Source organism: Podarcis filfolensis (genome assembly GCF_964270895.1).
Source record: "Podarcis filfolensis genome assembly, chromosome: 4".
Classification (NCBI taxonomy): Eukaryota; Metazoa; Chordata; class Lepidosauria; order Squamata; family Lacertidae; genus Podarcis; species Podarcis filfolensis.
In genome coordinates, this window is record NC_139607.1 from 28,902,085 (window position 1) to 28,918,334 (window position 16,250).

Consider the following 16,250-nt stretch of genomic DNA (forward strand, 5'->3'; position numbering starts at 1 on the left):
ATGTTTATTGTAGGATTTCTGTTGCTCGTGTACACAAACTTTTCATAGCATCCCTACAATGCCTTTGGCATCACAGCACCAACCCATGTTTCTTTCCAGTCCAATCTACATATAGATTAGGGAAATCTGATAATTCAAAAATAGCAGTTGCCAGTGACCCATTCACAATATCAAGCCTGTGTCTGGAAGCACCCTAAGATAATATTTTTGGGGAAAGTCGGTCTTTCCTTCATCACGCACTGGGCTCAGTAGTGCTGAGTTTTATAATTTTTTCTCTTCTGCCACTGTCCGTGTTCAAAATCATCCCTAAAGCTATTAGCCTTAGGTCAGGCATAGGCAAACTCAGTCCTCCAGATGTTTTGGGACTACAATTCCCATCATCCTTAGCTAACAGGACCAGTGGTCAGGGATGATGGGAATTGTAGTCCCATAACATCTGGAGGACCGAGTTTGCCTATGCCTGCCTTAGGTGCTGGGGGAGTACAGAGACTCTGTTTCCTACTGCACATCTAAGAGCAGCTTTGGAGTGATGAAATAGATCAGGATAACAGTTTTGGGGGAAAGGTTGAAACCCTCCCACTTCCAGCACTTACTGAGCCAATCAAAACTGGAACACCCATTGACTGCTTTAAGGTAAACATGAACATATCAGATGATCTAATCACAGATCTCCCACATCTCCTTTGGTTGGCCTCAAGTCTTCTTCTTTTTTCAATAACAGAGTTTTGGTTTCTCTCAATTTCTCATTTTTCCAGGCTTAAATTCAATTCTCTGTAGCAATAAATGATTAATAATAATAATAATAATCAGCACTTTATTGTGAATTTATCCTAATACACACATTTTTACACAGCTTTGGCTAATGTGCACAATTTTGCAAATAAATTTCCAAAATCCTATGCATTTTTAATGCGATTTTGCACACATTTTCTGGTTGGAGAAATTGCACTTCAAAATTCAAAGAAGTGCGAATTTTGGAGGATAGTTGTGTTTTGATTTGTGTATTGGTTTAAAAATGTGTGAGTTAGGCAGTTTCTCATGGAATTGCCAACCAAGTCTAATTTCTTCCCATCCCTACTAAACATACATGTGCAAAGATGCTCTGAGTTGCCAAGCAGAAAGAAGGCAGCAGTTTCTTTGGTGAGTCTACTTCTAAGATCTTTTCCATCCCTTGGGGACTTTGAATGTGTTGACATTCAAGAATCCCTAAACTTGACTAAGCTCCAACAAATTTCAGAGCATGGAATTAATCAGCTGAACTTTTCAACCCAGACTGATGGATTTGGGGAGTGTGGGTGTTATCAGATCTCTATGGTGTGTTTTTTTAACAAAACAAAAAACAAGACTTTCTGCAAGGACAGATAAAGTCCTTGATAGCCAGAAGATTGGTGGTGGTTGTTTTTCCCCCAGTGAAGGATTAGGAATATATTGCTATAGATAAGAAAAAATATGCACACACATATTCCCACTTGAACACTCACATGTACACACAGAAGCTGACAAGAGTGACTTAACAGGAGAGAATAACAAAGATGTGTTTGTGATTAATATCTCTTTCTGCCAATTAAACTTCAGTGATCCTCACTTAGCAACTGCCGCAATAAACTTTGCCCATCATGTGGCAACAGCATTCCATATCAACTATGGATCAGTTTGATGTGTATACTCCTCACGGAATATGGCCTGAGTACATGCCACAAACTCTTCTGTGGGACAGAAAACTTGCTTTACAAGTTTCTTCATCAGCAGACCCTCCTGCAAACTGTATTTTGAAATCCCTTGAAAGGTCATAGTCCATTATGCAGTTATGCGTACCTTAGTCCCAAGGAAGTCTATGCCAGTCCTACCATTAGGCAAAATGAGGCAACCGCCTCAGGTGGCAGAAGCTGAGAGGCAAGCCATAGCCCTCCTGTCTGTCCTTCCTAAGCTGCTCTGCCATCCCCCTCCATCAGAGGACATGCCTGTGTGTGCTATGTGCAACATGTCTTGCGCCCCCTTCCAACTAGCCTGCCACCTTGGGTTCAAAGGAGGACATTATCCCATCACCATTACTGAAGTAAGATTCAAGGACCAGTTCAGCCAGCTTCTGTATGTGGAAATATGGTTTTATTTGCCCACACAGCTCAGCAGGAAATTAGAAGACTAAAGCCCTAAAAAGAACACATTCCTTTCAAGGGAACAGTAATCAGATGGGGCTTTCTTTTCTTGAATTTTGTATTTTAAAAAAAGATGCTACTACTTTGGTAGACAAACAGAGGGAGGCAAAAAGAAAATGAGAAGGAAGAAAAATGCAGAAGAGAGCAAATGCAAAGAAAGGAACTTGATCGTTTTTATACACCTAAGTTTTCACAAACTGCCATTGTTTCATAGCAGGAGAAATATATATATATATATATATATATATATATATATATATATATATATATATATATAAATAAATAAAATGTCCAGTAGCACCTTAGAGACCAATTAAGTTTGTTCTTGGTATGAGCTTTTGTGTGCATGCACACTTCTTCAGATAACTGAAGGGACATTGCACATTGCACATATTCCATTTGGCTCCAAGTTGTTGTTTTCCATAAAAATTCCTTTCCAGAGATACTATCAGGATTATGTGAGGTAATTTCCTGCAAAGGAAAGTTGTTGAATTTTCAGTGCTAAACGAACAATTAATATTACGCTTTTGCTCGAGAGTCACTGAGCAGTTCTGATAGTGACAGATTCTGTGTTTCAGGGCTTGCATTTGGTTTATTTTCTGCGGGGGGGGGGGAGTGTGCCATTAAAATACTCTTTAATGAATATCCCCTTTGGTGGGTTTGTTTGTTATAATAAATGAACTTTTCTTAAAAACTGGAGGGCAGCTCATTAAGGGTATGCAAGTATGTGTGGTGGGAGCAGTATACAAAATCCTGCAACTAGCTGAACTTAACTGCAATTGTTTTAAGTTGTTTGGAGTTGAAGTTCTGTAAGTGAAGCTTATGAACCCTATATTTGGACTGGATCATATTTATTTCAAAGAAGACTCGGTTTTTATTCACCCAACTGCAATATTAATAACCTCAGTAGCCCTGACCTAGTTCTTCCCTTGCATAGTCTGAGTAAATTCTCCTCCATTTCTCTTAGTAAGCTCTTTACTAAGCCTCCTTTGTGCTTTGGGATTTCTACAGGATCTGTCCTACAAGGACCGGCACTGGCACGAAACTTGCTTCCACTGCTTCCAGTGCAAGAACTCGCTGGTGGACAAACCTTTCGCAGCAAAAGAAGAACATCTTCTCTGCACGGAATGCTACTCCAATGAATACTCCTCCAAGTGTAGCGAGTGCAAGAAGACCATCATGCCAGGTTAGGACTTGGTCCGCTTTCAGGACGCGGATGGGAGTGTCTTTGGGGGATCGAATTCAAGGCCAATGGGAGGCTCTTCCACAATCTTATTTCTGTAAGCCAGGGTGATGGGGCAGGAGGAGATGCTCAATCACCTCTGCTTCTAACATTTTAAAAATGCAGGAGATAGATCCTGATAATGAAATCCCTGAATCTTGGCTGGTTGTGCCTCATTATATCAGTTTGTTGCTATTGCTTAAGAATAGAATAGAATAGAATAGAATAGAATAGAATAGAATAGAATAGAATAGAATAGACTTTATTTGCATAGCCAACAGGCCATTGCATCGAAGGACAGACAGAAACAAAAATACATTACGGAAATAGTTATCATAAAATAATCTCAGTACTTAAAACTTGGCAGAGGTAATGATAATAATAATAAGATCCTAGGCGACGACACTGATGTCATTCAGACAGCAGCTCTCAGTCTCATTGCTCTCTCGACAAACCTGGCAACCTTCTCTGTGGTCGAGCTGCTCTGGTCAGCTAGGAGTGAGAACAACTTGGCTTCACAAGAGCGCCTGGGATGGCAGATAGTAGCGGCGTGATGGTCTCGTCCCTGAGATCTTTATACAGGGAGCAGAACAAGAGAACGTGTGACACAGTCTCCACGTAACCAGCTCCACAGGGGCAGAGCCGGTTCTCAAATGAAATTTTTTGATATCTACCTTCAAGAACAGCTGATGGTAACATATTTAGTCTGGCCAGTGTAAAGGCCCACCTAAGTTTTGGAGTGGTTAGGGTAGACAAATAAGGTGCCCGAAAATCAAAGTGGGAGGGGGGCAGATAAGCGTACCAAGCACTAAATTTCTTAATATAGGCCAGATTATTCTGTTGCTCAATATCCTTCATGCGCTGGTCAATAACGGTTTTTGCCTTGGGTAGACCCATTTTCAGGAGATGCTGTGCTTGGAGGCCACATGTAAGTAGTTTTTGATGCACTACTTTGGACCACCGACTTCTATGAGCATCTCGTGCTACTAGAGGTAGTAGTCCAGATGGGTTTAAGTTTAAGCGAAGCCAATAGTTGAATGTTCTTAACCAGGTCCGGGTTTCGACGGAGAGGCCAGTCTCCAGCCGTAGGGCTACATTTGGTACGCATGGTGGAACGGCTAGAATCTGTCTTAAAAATTTAGACTGGACCGTTTCAAGTGTGCGGCAATGGTTTCCCGTCCAGATTTGGGCCCCGTAGAGTAATTGCGCCAAGGGTTTTGCTTGAAAGACCTCCAGAGCTGCTGGGATATGTCTGCCCCCCTTCGTAAAGTAAAAGCGAGACAGTATTTTGGCGCTTTGAGATGCTTTTTCCCTAGCATATTTATGATGGGCCTCCCAGGCCCCTGTTGACTGGAAGACTACTCCGAGGTATTTGAAAATTTTGACCTGTTCTATTGGCTGATTGTCCATCTCCAATCTGTGATATCTGTGTCTCCTAGCGAAGACCATGACTTTGGTTTTTTGGTGATTAACCACCAGTTGATCTCTCCTGCAGTAGGCTGAGAATTCTCTTAGTAGCCTTTTGAGGCCTACTTTAGTTCGTGATAAGAGAACCGCGTCGTCCGCATAGAGGAGCGCTGAAATTGATTTTTCGGCCAATTTGGGGGCATGAAACTCCGGGGATGTTAGGTATTTGACCATGTCATTTATATATAAGTTGAATAGGGCCGGGGCTAAAATACAGCCCTGCTTGACTCCTTTGGTGACTGGTACAGGGCCAATTAGTTGCCCATTTACTGAGGTTCTTACATATAACTTGGAGTCTTTATATAGGCTTTTTATCAAGAATAGTAATCTTTTGTCAATGTTGGTAGCATTGAGTTTAGCCCAAAGTTTGACTCGTGAGATCGAGTCAAAGGCCGCCTTCAGGTCAATAAATGCTGCGTATAGAATCCCACGTGTTTTATTGACGTATTTGTCGATGAGGTGTGCTAATACGAAGCAATGGTCTATTGTTGTTCTGCCCTGTCTGAAGCCGGCTTGCTCCTCTGCCAGAACTGCCTCAGTTTCCATCCAGTCAATTAGTTTGATGTGGAGGTGTTTGGCATACAGTTTGCTGGGGATAGTAAGGAGGCTAATGGGTCTGTAGCTCGCTGGATCTGCCATAGGACCCTTTTTATAGATTGGAATAATTACTGCCTCTGTCCAGCAACCAGGTATTATGCCTGTTGAATCGATGTATGTAAATATTGACGCCATTATAGGATCCCACCAACTGATATTGTTCTTCATGAGCTCTGCTGGAATGTGGTCTATGCCCGGGGCTTTGTTGTTTTTCAGTTGGGCAATTAGTTTCCCCACCTCCTCTATGGAGACAGGAGGCCAATATGGTAAATTCTCGGGGTAGGCACTTGGATCATTGTGCTGGGCTTTGTCGTCATAGAAGAGGGTTTGAAAATATTTCATCCACTCCTGTGGTTCTACAGTACATGTGGGACCAATCCGCTCCTGGCCCAGGAGGCCCATAATGGTACGCCTGAAGGAGGTTGAGTCTTTCTCATTCGAGGCCTTCACTAAATTACACCAGGCCAATCTCTCAGCTTTTTGTTTTTTTACCTTTAATAGCTGTTTGTAATTTCGTCTTAAATAGATGTAAGCCATAAATAGCGAGGGTGCTTCGGTGTTTCTATAATTCCGGTAGGTTGATCTCAGACATTTCCTTGCTTGTCTACACTCCAAATCAAACCATCTCTCTTGATCCTTTGCCCACTTTGTAACAGAATTAAGTATCTCAGTTGTTATGAAGGTCTTTAGTCTTGCTAATAACTCGTTGAACGAGTCCATGGCCTTTCCCCCGGTATTAGCTGATACAATGGCTGAGTAGATGGTCTTCACGTCTTCCGAATGGAGGAGATAAGTTAGCTCTGTATTGAGCACGGAGGTCCATTTAATTCTTCTGGGGGCCAGTGATCCCAGATTAACGATGGGGGTGTAGTAAAGGTTAGCTGTGGGTTTGTTAAACAATGGGCCATTGAGCGCTACAATTAGTGGGAGGTGGTTGCTTTCGGTGTTGTGTCCCACTTGAAACTTCGACACAGAGTTATAGGTGAATCTTGATATCAGTATATAGTCTATCACACTTCCTCCCATTTTTGAAAAATGGGTATACTCCCCTGGGCGATCCTCTTCGTTACTGCCGTTTAATATCATCAGCTCCCTTCTTTTTGCGACCTGGGCTAGACATAGCCCCGAGAAGTTGCATTTATTATCTTTAGAAAGTCGTGAAACGCCTGCTTCGGTTGGACTTTCAGGGTCCTGAATCTGATTATATTGGCTGTAAAGATTGTTATCATCAATTCCCATACGGGCGTTGAAATCCCTCCCAATTATAATCGGTGTAGAAGGGTGTGAAGATTCTATGGACTCTAGGAATGCCTCTAACTCTGCCCAGTTAGCTTTCACTATAGATTTCTTTTGGCAGAGGGGCAGATAGACATTGACCACTACCAGTGCATCTCTCTTAAATTTGAGTAGGACTGCCGTGGCTAGTGATTTGCAGTTTGGGAGGGCTTTTAAGGAATGTTCAAGCTCTGTGGAGATAAGGCTAGCTAAACCTCCACTAGGCCTACCTCCCCTCGCAGATGGAGTAGCAAATAGGGAGTGACTAGAATACCCATTGAACAGAATGGGGTCCCTGTGCCAGGTCTCCTGCAGGAGGATGATATCGAATCGCTTAAGAAACATTGCAAGTTGTTGATTGTTTTTCTTAGCGTGCCATCCTGCAATGTTCCAGGACAGCAGCTTTAATTCTTTGTCCCTCCATGGTGTAGATTTGTTGGGTCCACGGTGTCCAGTGACCCCTTTACATCTAAAAAAACACTCCCATTAAGTTTGTCAGTAGGCATCTGCTGCATAAGGGAATGATTATCCATAACTCTTGGGGACTTAAGGGGGTGGTTTGGACTTGGGGGAGTAGCTATTTCATTTGGGGAGAGTTTTAGATAGTTGAACCAGGTACTCGGAGATGTGACAGTCTGTTTTAGTTTTGCCTTACCATACACCAGCGGGGGCTGCGATTGGTCTTCCGAATCTATACATTTAAAGGCGCCTCCCACCGTCCTCTTGTCCACTAGGCACTTGGGGGATATAGGCCGTGTGTGAGAGCCTTCCGTAGTCTCAACATGGGTCTCCTTTTTGGTCAGTTTGCTTCTCAGGGTGTCCAGTCTAACCAAGATTTCCTTTTGGGCTGGCATCTGCAGTGACCAGAACCGATTTATTAGGGCATGTTCTTCTATGGAGAAAAAGTCCTCTCTGTCGTTCAAATGAAGTTGAGTCTCAGTGGGGGCTATGTTTTCCTGCTGGTGCACTAGGCTCTGGTTTTGCTGGTTTTGTTGCATATGCACTCTATCATTTTGTTCCTCTGTTCCTGGTCTCCCTTCCCCCTTGACCGCCAGTAGGGAAGTTAGCGGAGCTCTGTTTTCAAAGATTCTTAATAAATCTATTCCTTTCTTTAAAAATAGATTTCTTGTTCTAAAGATGAAGTTGACCAGATTTTGATCTGTGAAAGTGATCAGGGCATGGACTGAATGACCATCTTGATATAGGTAGTCTATACTGTCTATGTCGGTTGCTTTAACTGCCCCAGGTAGAATGTTGTTTATAATAGTCAGCAGGTGCCTCACGCGGTCTGTCCCTGTGCGAGGACCCAGTGGTTTTGGATAGTTCGTGAATACCATCTTTTCCGGGCTTAGGACCAGGATCCATTCTTTCTTTCTACTGGGGGCTTGGGTTCCCATCTATATTGGAGATCCCCGACTTACTTCTGTTTGCAGTTGCTACTGGGGTCCTAGGTGGGTTCAAGACAGGAGCATCCAGCTGTGGTTTGGTTGCTTTTGTCAGGCTGGGTGAACATAGGGGGAGAACAGCCGTGGGGGGGGGGGGGCTTATTTCTTGGAATGTACTTGGGGAATTATTTTCACATATGGGGAGGGGTTTGGTCTTTGACGAGTCTCCCTTGTCAATCTCTTTGGTGCCTTGAGCTTTGATTTTTTTTGTGGATATAGGAGGTGATGATAATAAGTTGAAGAGTTTCTGCCACTGTTTTTTGCTGATATGTTGGGTTTTTCTAGACGGCTTAAAGTTTTTGATGTTTTTAGTTTTCTTAGTCTTGGGTTTCGGTTTTCTTTTGCGTGAGTTCTTTTTAGGTGGTATGTGGATTCTAGCAACTGTGTCCAGGGTCTGATCTGTGGCTCTTTTTGCTTGTTTGAAATTCTCCACAAGCGTCAGGAGTAGGCCATTTGTTACTGCTAGGTAGTTTTTTATATTGTAGAGGTCTGTGCATATCTGATCTCTTTGATTGTGTAACTGGTCACCCCTCTCTTCTATACTGTTGGCATTCGCTGAGGGCTGAGGGTCTTGCTGGTTTTCCCGGAGATTCTGGGGGTCTTGCTGGTTTTCCCTGAGATTCTGAGTTGCTTTTTGGTGCTCGAGGTCATTGGGGTTGGGGGAATTGGTTATTAAGGCGTTCTCAGCTAGGTCCAGTTCCTGCGCCCAGCTCATGGAATAATTTGGTCTTTCATGCTTAGTTTGTAAGTCTTTGCGTTGTAATGACCAATCCAGCAGAGTAGGGGCAATTTCTTTTGGAGTGCTCTCGTGCTGTGGATTCTTATTCCCTTCTTTATGGGGGAAGTAATTGGTGATTTTACTTTGCTTCCTTCGGGGCTCCCTCTCCCCCTGAGGTGATATTGGTGCAATTCCCAGGTCCATATAGTTCTTTCTTGTGAGGACCATGTTGAGCGTGGAAAAAGGTAATAAATCAGAATGGTTTACTGCAGCAAAGTAATAGGGGTCTGATCTCCACTCCTGCTGAGCCGGAGCTAATTAGGGCCTTCTCCGGCGCTTTCCAGACTTTCTGTAACTCAGGCCCTTGACCTAGGCTTTGTAAATTAATAGCTGCCAACTAACAAAGATAATACTGAGGCTGATAAAAGCTAGTAAAAACTGATAAAAAGCTAATAAAAACTGATAAAAATAATAAAAACAGCATCAACTGATGCGGAGCTCAAGTCGACGCTACTACTAACGACGACGCCATCTTGGATCTCCTATTGCTTAAGTCTGTGAAGTAGATAATGCCCTACATTGATTGCAGAGGAATACTGGAAGCGCCCCAAAGACCTAAAGGTTTCATAAATTTTAATATAAATGTAAAAGCTTACCTGGAGGCAAGACGTATTCTCCATACTTTGAAAATTAAGTACATAATTATTATTTTTAAGCAGCAGGGTTTTTTCCCTGACTTTCTGACTTTTAACTGGGGCTATCAAAAGGCACACAGTTTATCTGCTTTTATAAGAAAATCAGAAAAGGCACTCTCTGAAACCCTGGAAGCTGAGCATGCTTCATGCTCAGGTTTCACTGCCCCCAAACTAGCAGCCTCCCAACATCCTGAATCGTGGAGTCAAAGCCCAATTAAACATGGTTTGATTTTACTTTCTGAATATAATGCAATAACTTGGCTGATACGGGTGTTTTTGCTGGCAGAGTCTGATGGCTGTGCTGAAAATAGAAGGCAGGGGAAAACCAGTTTTTTTTATGAGTCAGGAAGTCGATGTATAATCAACAGATGATCACTAGTAAAAAAAACCCAACCTTTTTGAATTGCCTCTTGTGTCGCTTATCCTCAAATTAATTTTTATGCTTGATTAGCCATGACATTAAAATTAGAGAGGTTTGGGTTACAAGAGAGGAAAGCAGAAACCACAACTATGCAGCTACATTCAAAGCAGATGACCAAAATCCGCTGCAATTTTGCATTAGCTACAGGTCTCTCCCCATCACCACCGCCGCCGCCAACCCTGCTATGTATAATGGCAGATGGCCTAGGTGGTGTGTTAAAGCGCTTGCGGAGATTACAGAGGCTTGATTCAAGGCTTAAATGAAACCACACATTTGGGAGATGCGGGGGGGGAGGGGACACAAGTGTTTGCCTAAAAGCATACCCCAGAGTCCACAAAAGGTGCCCTTTATCATCTGGGAATTATCTGCAAGGATTTTGCTTTTCGTGTTTTAAATGGCCGCTAGCATTCACTTTTGGAAAGGAACCTGCATGACATGATTTGGGACGAGGAAACGGAAACACCTTTGGCAGGTGGGTGTCAGGCTTCGGGGAATCAGATCCCTCCCCCGGTGGCAGCAAAGAAGCAGATAAAAGAATAGAAGAGTTCTTACCAATTGGTTTATTCAACAATCAAAGGGAGAGACAAAAGAATGCGTCTCTCTCTAGAAATGGTTTTGCTCCAAGAAAAGTTCCATCCCCTCCAGTGTGCCAGTGTGGTGTAGTGGTTAAAAGCGGTGGACTTGTAATCTGGTGAACTGGGTTCGCTTCCCCGCTCCTCCACCTGCAGCTGCTGGGTGACCTTGGGCTAGTCATACTTCTCTGAAGTCTCTCAGCCTCACTCACCTCACAGAGTGTTTGTTGTGGGGGAGGAAGGGAAAGGAGAATGTTAGCCGCTTTGAGACTCCTTCGGGTAGTGATAAAGCGGGATATCAAACCCAAACGCTTCTTCTTCTCTCCGTCTCTACTATTCTGCGTCACCGCTACATTGGCTAATATGAGCTTTCTGCCGCTGAGCTTTCTCTTCTGCTACCCTCAATGCCTGCCTTGTCTTAGGATGGGGAGGAGGGTCAGGAATGCTTTCAAAGGACACTGCGTCTGTCAGCTGTCTCTCCCCTGGTGTTTCCTCTTCCTGCTGTTCCTCTTCCAGTATTTCCCAGCTTATATCCTCTGCAGCCTCTGAAATATGACCTTCTGCAAACCACTGTTCTAAATCTATGCTGTCCTCCTGTCCTCGGGAAGGTTTAGGAGAAGGGGCTGCGGTCCCCACCATTCCTCCTCAGTCCAGTCCCTGGCAGCAGGGCTGGCCCTACCATTGGCCAAAGTGAGGTGGCCACATCAGGCAGCAGATGTTGAGGGGTGGGGATTGCCAGGCCCTCTCAAAGGTATGGAGAGACCCAGGCCACTTCCAGCTTTTGAGACCCGAGCCAAAAATGACACACACACAAAAAAGCATTAAAAAATGTGAGGGTTTAAAAAAATATATATAATCAGCTGAGGACACATGTATCACAGACTAATCTTATACCATCAGAACTGTTCTGCACAGAGTCTGGCAACTATAAAAGGACCATGGTAGCCAGTGCTATTTTATAGAAAAAGAGGTGCCGTAACTCACCATGAACTTCTCCCTTGTTCTCCTATAATGGTGCCCACCTGAGAGATGCCAGAACTGAGTTGTGGCAAGTTCCGTCTGGGGGGGGGGGAGCCACGGTGGTAGCCCTGCTGAACTGAGGTCCTCCTCCAATCCTACCATCAGAAATCACTGAAATCAAAGTTTTTAAGCCCATATATTTAAACAGGTCTACTCTGAGCATGAGTAACTCTAGATATCGCCTCATATAATTAAACAGAACAGAAATTATGAAAATAATTGTACACACAAATCCATCCAGATGCAGCTTCATAGTGCGTGCCTGCACTGTGTGCTTACAGCATGCAATGCAATATAATAAATATAATAGTAGAGATGAATGAAACACGACCCCTTTCTGCATAGGAAAGGCAGATGCTACAGGCTCTGGATTTTCCAGTGTGGTTATTAAATGTGGTAGTATAATAGCACTTGCTGGCTTGTGCAATGTGGGCTGAGAAGTGCATCGCAGGTGGGCAGATGTTGTTGCTATCTCTGATCTAAGCAGGTTGCAGTGGTCCAAACAGAATGCAATAAAATTATACCCTCGTAGTAGGGATGGAATAAGAACTGAAAACATCTCAGCAGTACTTCAAAGATGGGAACTTGTGAAGCTGCCCAGCTCTGTTAGTTATCAGATCTGCTTTGTTTAATAGGGCATCCTTTCATTCTTTCAGGGATCGACACTTTAGCTCTCAAGTCTACCTAATTCTCTTTTTTTTTAATAATAAAAAAATCGCATAAGCACTAAACGTAGCATAATTATAGCTTTATAAATATAGCACATTAATAAACTGATAAGATGTGAAAAGCCATTTAAAATGTCATAGAGCAAGATAATAATCTGTTAACACATTTGCTACATTGCTTTTATGCCAATTAGAGCTCACTTAATAATTTTTTAAGTCTCTTTCAATGTAGTGCTTACTCTAAGAGGGACAAATCCTCCCATCTGATAAATGATGTTAATATCACTGAAAGCTGCTTGCAAATCATACAGAGGTAATAGCACTTTGCCTTTAAACTGCCGCCCAACAATAATGTGGTTGATTTAACTAGGATGCCCTTCAACATTGGCTTTTCAAAGACCGATACAAGGTGTGCTTGAAATATTTAAATGCAAAAATTCCTCTTTCGCTTTGGCCTGGGCTTCTTCTGCTCTGGTTTGTTTCCAGAGAGGGAATGAATCGGAGGTGGTTTTAGGGTGGCTCAACTAAGTGCTGTCACGCTGGGCACCATGATGCAGGGGACACACACAAAAATGCAGTGTTGAATTTTAGCGTTGCATAATAGCATAATAGTTGCATAATAGCATAATAGTTGCATAATAGTGTAATAGCTGCAGGAATTTATACTTTTGCTGTTCCCACAAAAACCCAAGTTTCTGCTAAAAGTGTGTCCGGCTTCTCCTCATATGCAAACTGGAAAATGGAACACAGTTTTGGCTTACCTTTTCCCTACACAGCAGCCTGAAAGCCAAGGTAGAAATCTCATGCTGTGGTCTCCTCCTAGGTACCCGCAAGATGGAATATAAAGGAAACAGCTGGCATGAGACCTGCTTTATCTGCCATCGGTGCCAACAGCCAATCGGAACAAAGAGTTTCATTCCCAAAGACAGTCAAAATTTCTGCGTGCCCTGCTATGAAAAGCAGTTTGCTATGCAGTGTGTCCAGTGCAAGAAGGTATTGTTTATTGCTTCGTGCAAATGGCTATTAAACCGAAAGCGACACACACACACACACACATTTGTCTGCTTTAGTTTGAAGCAAAACTGCAATCCAGTTTTGCATATACAGTGGTACCTCGGGTTACGTACTTAATTCGTTCCAGAGGTCCGTTCTTAACCTGAAACTGTTCTTAACCTGAAGCACCACTTTAGCTAATGGGGTCTTCTGCTGCTGCCACGCCACTGGAGCACGATTTCTGTTCTCATCCTGAAGCAAAGTTCTCATCCTGAAGCAAAGTTTCTGGGTTAGCGGAGTCTGTAACCTGAAGCGTATGTAACCTGAAGCGTATGTAACCCGAGGTACCACTGTACTTTTGCGCCAACATGTTCCAGAGCATTGAACTATATCAGGCTGTGCAATGCTTTGAAGTCATGTGTATTTTGGCTTAGCTACAAGGTAAAAGACAGAAAGACACGGGAACAAAGAAGGTTGTCAGGGGCTTCGCAGAAAAGGTGTGAGGGGTTAAGCTTGAGACTAGTTCTGCTGCCTCTTGCTTAAAAGATTTGCAAGGTGAACGGAAATGGGGCACAAAATCAATAGGAATTCCTTTTTTCTTTTCTTTTTCATTCCCATTTTTCTTTTCATTTCACAGCCAATTACTACAGGAGGAATTACTTACCGGGAGCAGCCATGGCACAAGGAGTGTTTTGTGTGCACTGGGTGCAAAAAACAGCTCTCTGGGCAACGCTTTACTTCCCGGGATGAGTTTGCCTATTGTTTGAACTGCTACTGCAGCCTCTATGCCAAGAAGTGTGCAGGATGCACCAATCCAATCAGTGGTAAGTATCATGTTACCGTTTTCCTTTGCAAACATAAAAAAGCACCTCAAAAACAGCATCAGACAGTTCAGAATAAAGTTAATTTGTTCATTTTATTTATTTGCTGCTTTTCCTGGAGGGCCACGGGTTCCTCATCTCTGATCTAGGGACTGACAGGAATCTAGAATTCTGCATGCAGACTCAGCTGTGACAAAGTTATGTCAGTGATGTGTTTAAATGCAACTTTCCCACATGTTTAAGTCCAAGGAAGTTTATTCACAACTGGAAACGATGTGGGAATCTGACCCAAATGACCTTACAGAAGGTGTTCCCATGGTTTCTTCTTAAATACTTGTTTTGCCTTTTCAGGACTTGGAGGAACCAAGTACATCTCCTTTGAGGAACGCCAGTGGCACAACGATTGCTTCAACTGCAAGAAGTGCTCCCTGTCATTGGTGGGCCGCGGTTTCCTCACAGAAAGGGATGACATCCTGTGTCCTGAGTGTGGGAAGGACATTTAAAATGTGAAAAGAATAAAACCACCACCATCAGCTCTCACAAGTGCATATATTTTCTCAAATAAGCAATGACAGCTGTGGGTTTTGACCAGAAGTGAAAAAAGTGTTTGGGTTTTCCCCCCTGCAATATATAGTCATCAGGATTTTTTTTTCTTTTTCTTTTTCTAGGTTGTAGAAATGCTTTAGAGAAGGGAAAGACAAAAGGGTGGGGAGGTGGTTTTGACATTGATTGCTAGGCAATACATTTATGAATCGAGTCCAGTTCAAATACGGAGTTGTGAGTTGCTCAGATATTTAGAGGATAAAAGCTACCAGTGAAGATAGCTGATTATTATCTCCAGGTTTAGAGACAGTGTGAACTCTGACTGCCAGGTGCTGGAGAACACAACAGGAAGTGTGGTATTGAGATAGCGTTGCCATACGCCTGGAATTTTCCAGACATAGCCAGCACTCATCCCCCTTAAGCAGCATCCAGGCGGAAATTGCTTAAATGTCCAGGAAAATCTGGACATATGGCAGCCCATGTTGGTAGTGTAGATTTAGGCAATTTTAATTTAAAAAATAGCTCAAAAACGCATTTTTTGTTGTTGTTGAGATTTCGTGGGGGGAAAGCTCAACAACTCAACAACTTTGCCAAAAAGAGCAGAGCTCAACAGCTTCTGTGTCTGGATTTTCACTTTTTGAAATATGGCAACCCTAATTTAGCTCATACCCTGCTTGTGGACTTCCCATAATAATCTGCTTGGCTACCACACAACACAGGGTGCTGATGTAGCTGGGCCTTTGGTTTAATTCAACAGGGCTGTTACATTCTTAGCAACACAAATTTCTCTTCAAAAGATGTATGTAGTTTAAAACTGATATCATATTCGACTTGGGGATTCCGGAAAGATTACAGGAGCTACTGTTTGGTATTGATAGATCAAGTATCAATGTTCATCATGTCCAAGTAGGTGATAATTTGAAAGTAGGGTATGTTGGTTCAATCAGTGATAGAAAGTTAGATAGAAAGTTTTGGTTATGCCTTAAAATAAGGGCTTTGAGGCTACAATTCTATGCATATTTTCATTGGAATTACTCCCATTAAACTGACTGGGACGTGCTTCGACATAAATGTACACAGGAACAGACTGCATGAGGTTTAAATTGATGTGAATCCGCAACACATTATTGCATGATACTGCAAGGCCATTTTGCAAAGTACATTTTTCGTTTTTAGTACTCGTTTTGAAATTCCATTGCACCTTGTATTTTATGAAGTAATAAGCGTATTTCTAATGAAGTCTGCTGTATTTTGGTGAAGTTGACATCTTAAAGACTTAACTTTCAATAAATCTTAGCATTTGAGGTAAGGCGTGGATAAACTCCTTTTATTTAAAAAGAATGGATCCATATGAACAACAAAACCAAACCCCAAATCTCAGTGAGGCCATTAAAAAACAGAAGCATTACATGTTCAGAAAGTAACAGCCCAATCACTGGCTGCTACTGGTACAAACAGAAAATTGCCCTTATTTTCTGAAATATTAGGCAATCATGGAAATTAAGAGCAGCTACATTCCTGTTCCAGGTATTTCCAGTAGTGTATCTGCAGTGCTTGTACAATATTGCTCCAGTGTCTGCTGTTCATCATACTTTCGCAATCAGTAACTTCAGGCGCTGATCAAAACAGATTCTGAA

General features: G+C 42.7%; 1 protein-coding gene across 3 annotated transcripts in view; it reads left to right on the plus strand.

Annotated features, from left to right (window-relative positions):
* Window positions 1-15,852, plus strand: part of FHL2 (four and a half LIM domains 2) — a 40,220-nt gene extending 24,368 nt beyond the window's left edge. For all 3 annotated transcript variants that reach the window (XM_083611036.1, XM_083611038.1, XM_083611037.1), the window contains 4 exons: window positions 3,168-3,342; window positions 13,080-13,249; window positions 13,887-14,073; window positions 14,422-15,852. In XM_083611036.1, the coding sequence (XP_083467162.1) occupies window positions 3,168-3,342; window positions 13,080-13,249; window positions 13,887-14,073; window positions 14,422-14,573 (684 nt within the window). In that variant the 3' untranslated portion in view covers window positions 14,574-15,852. The remainder of the gene's footprint in view (window positions 1-3,167; window positions 3,343-13,079; window positions 13,250-13,886; window positions 14,074-14,421) is intronic.
* Window positions 15,853-16,250: the final 398 nt, after the last annotated feature.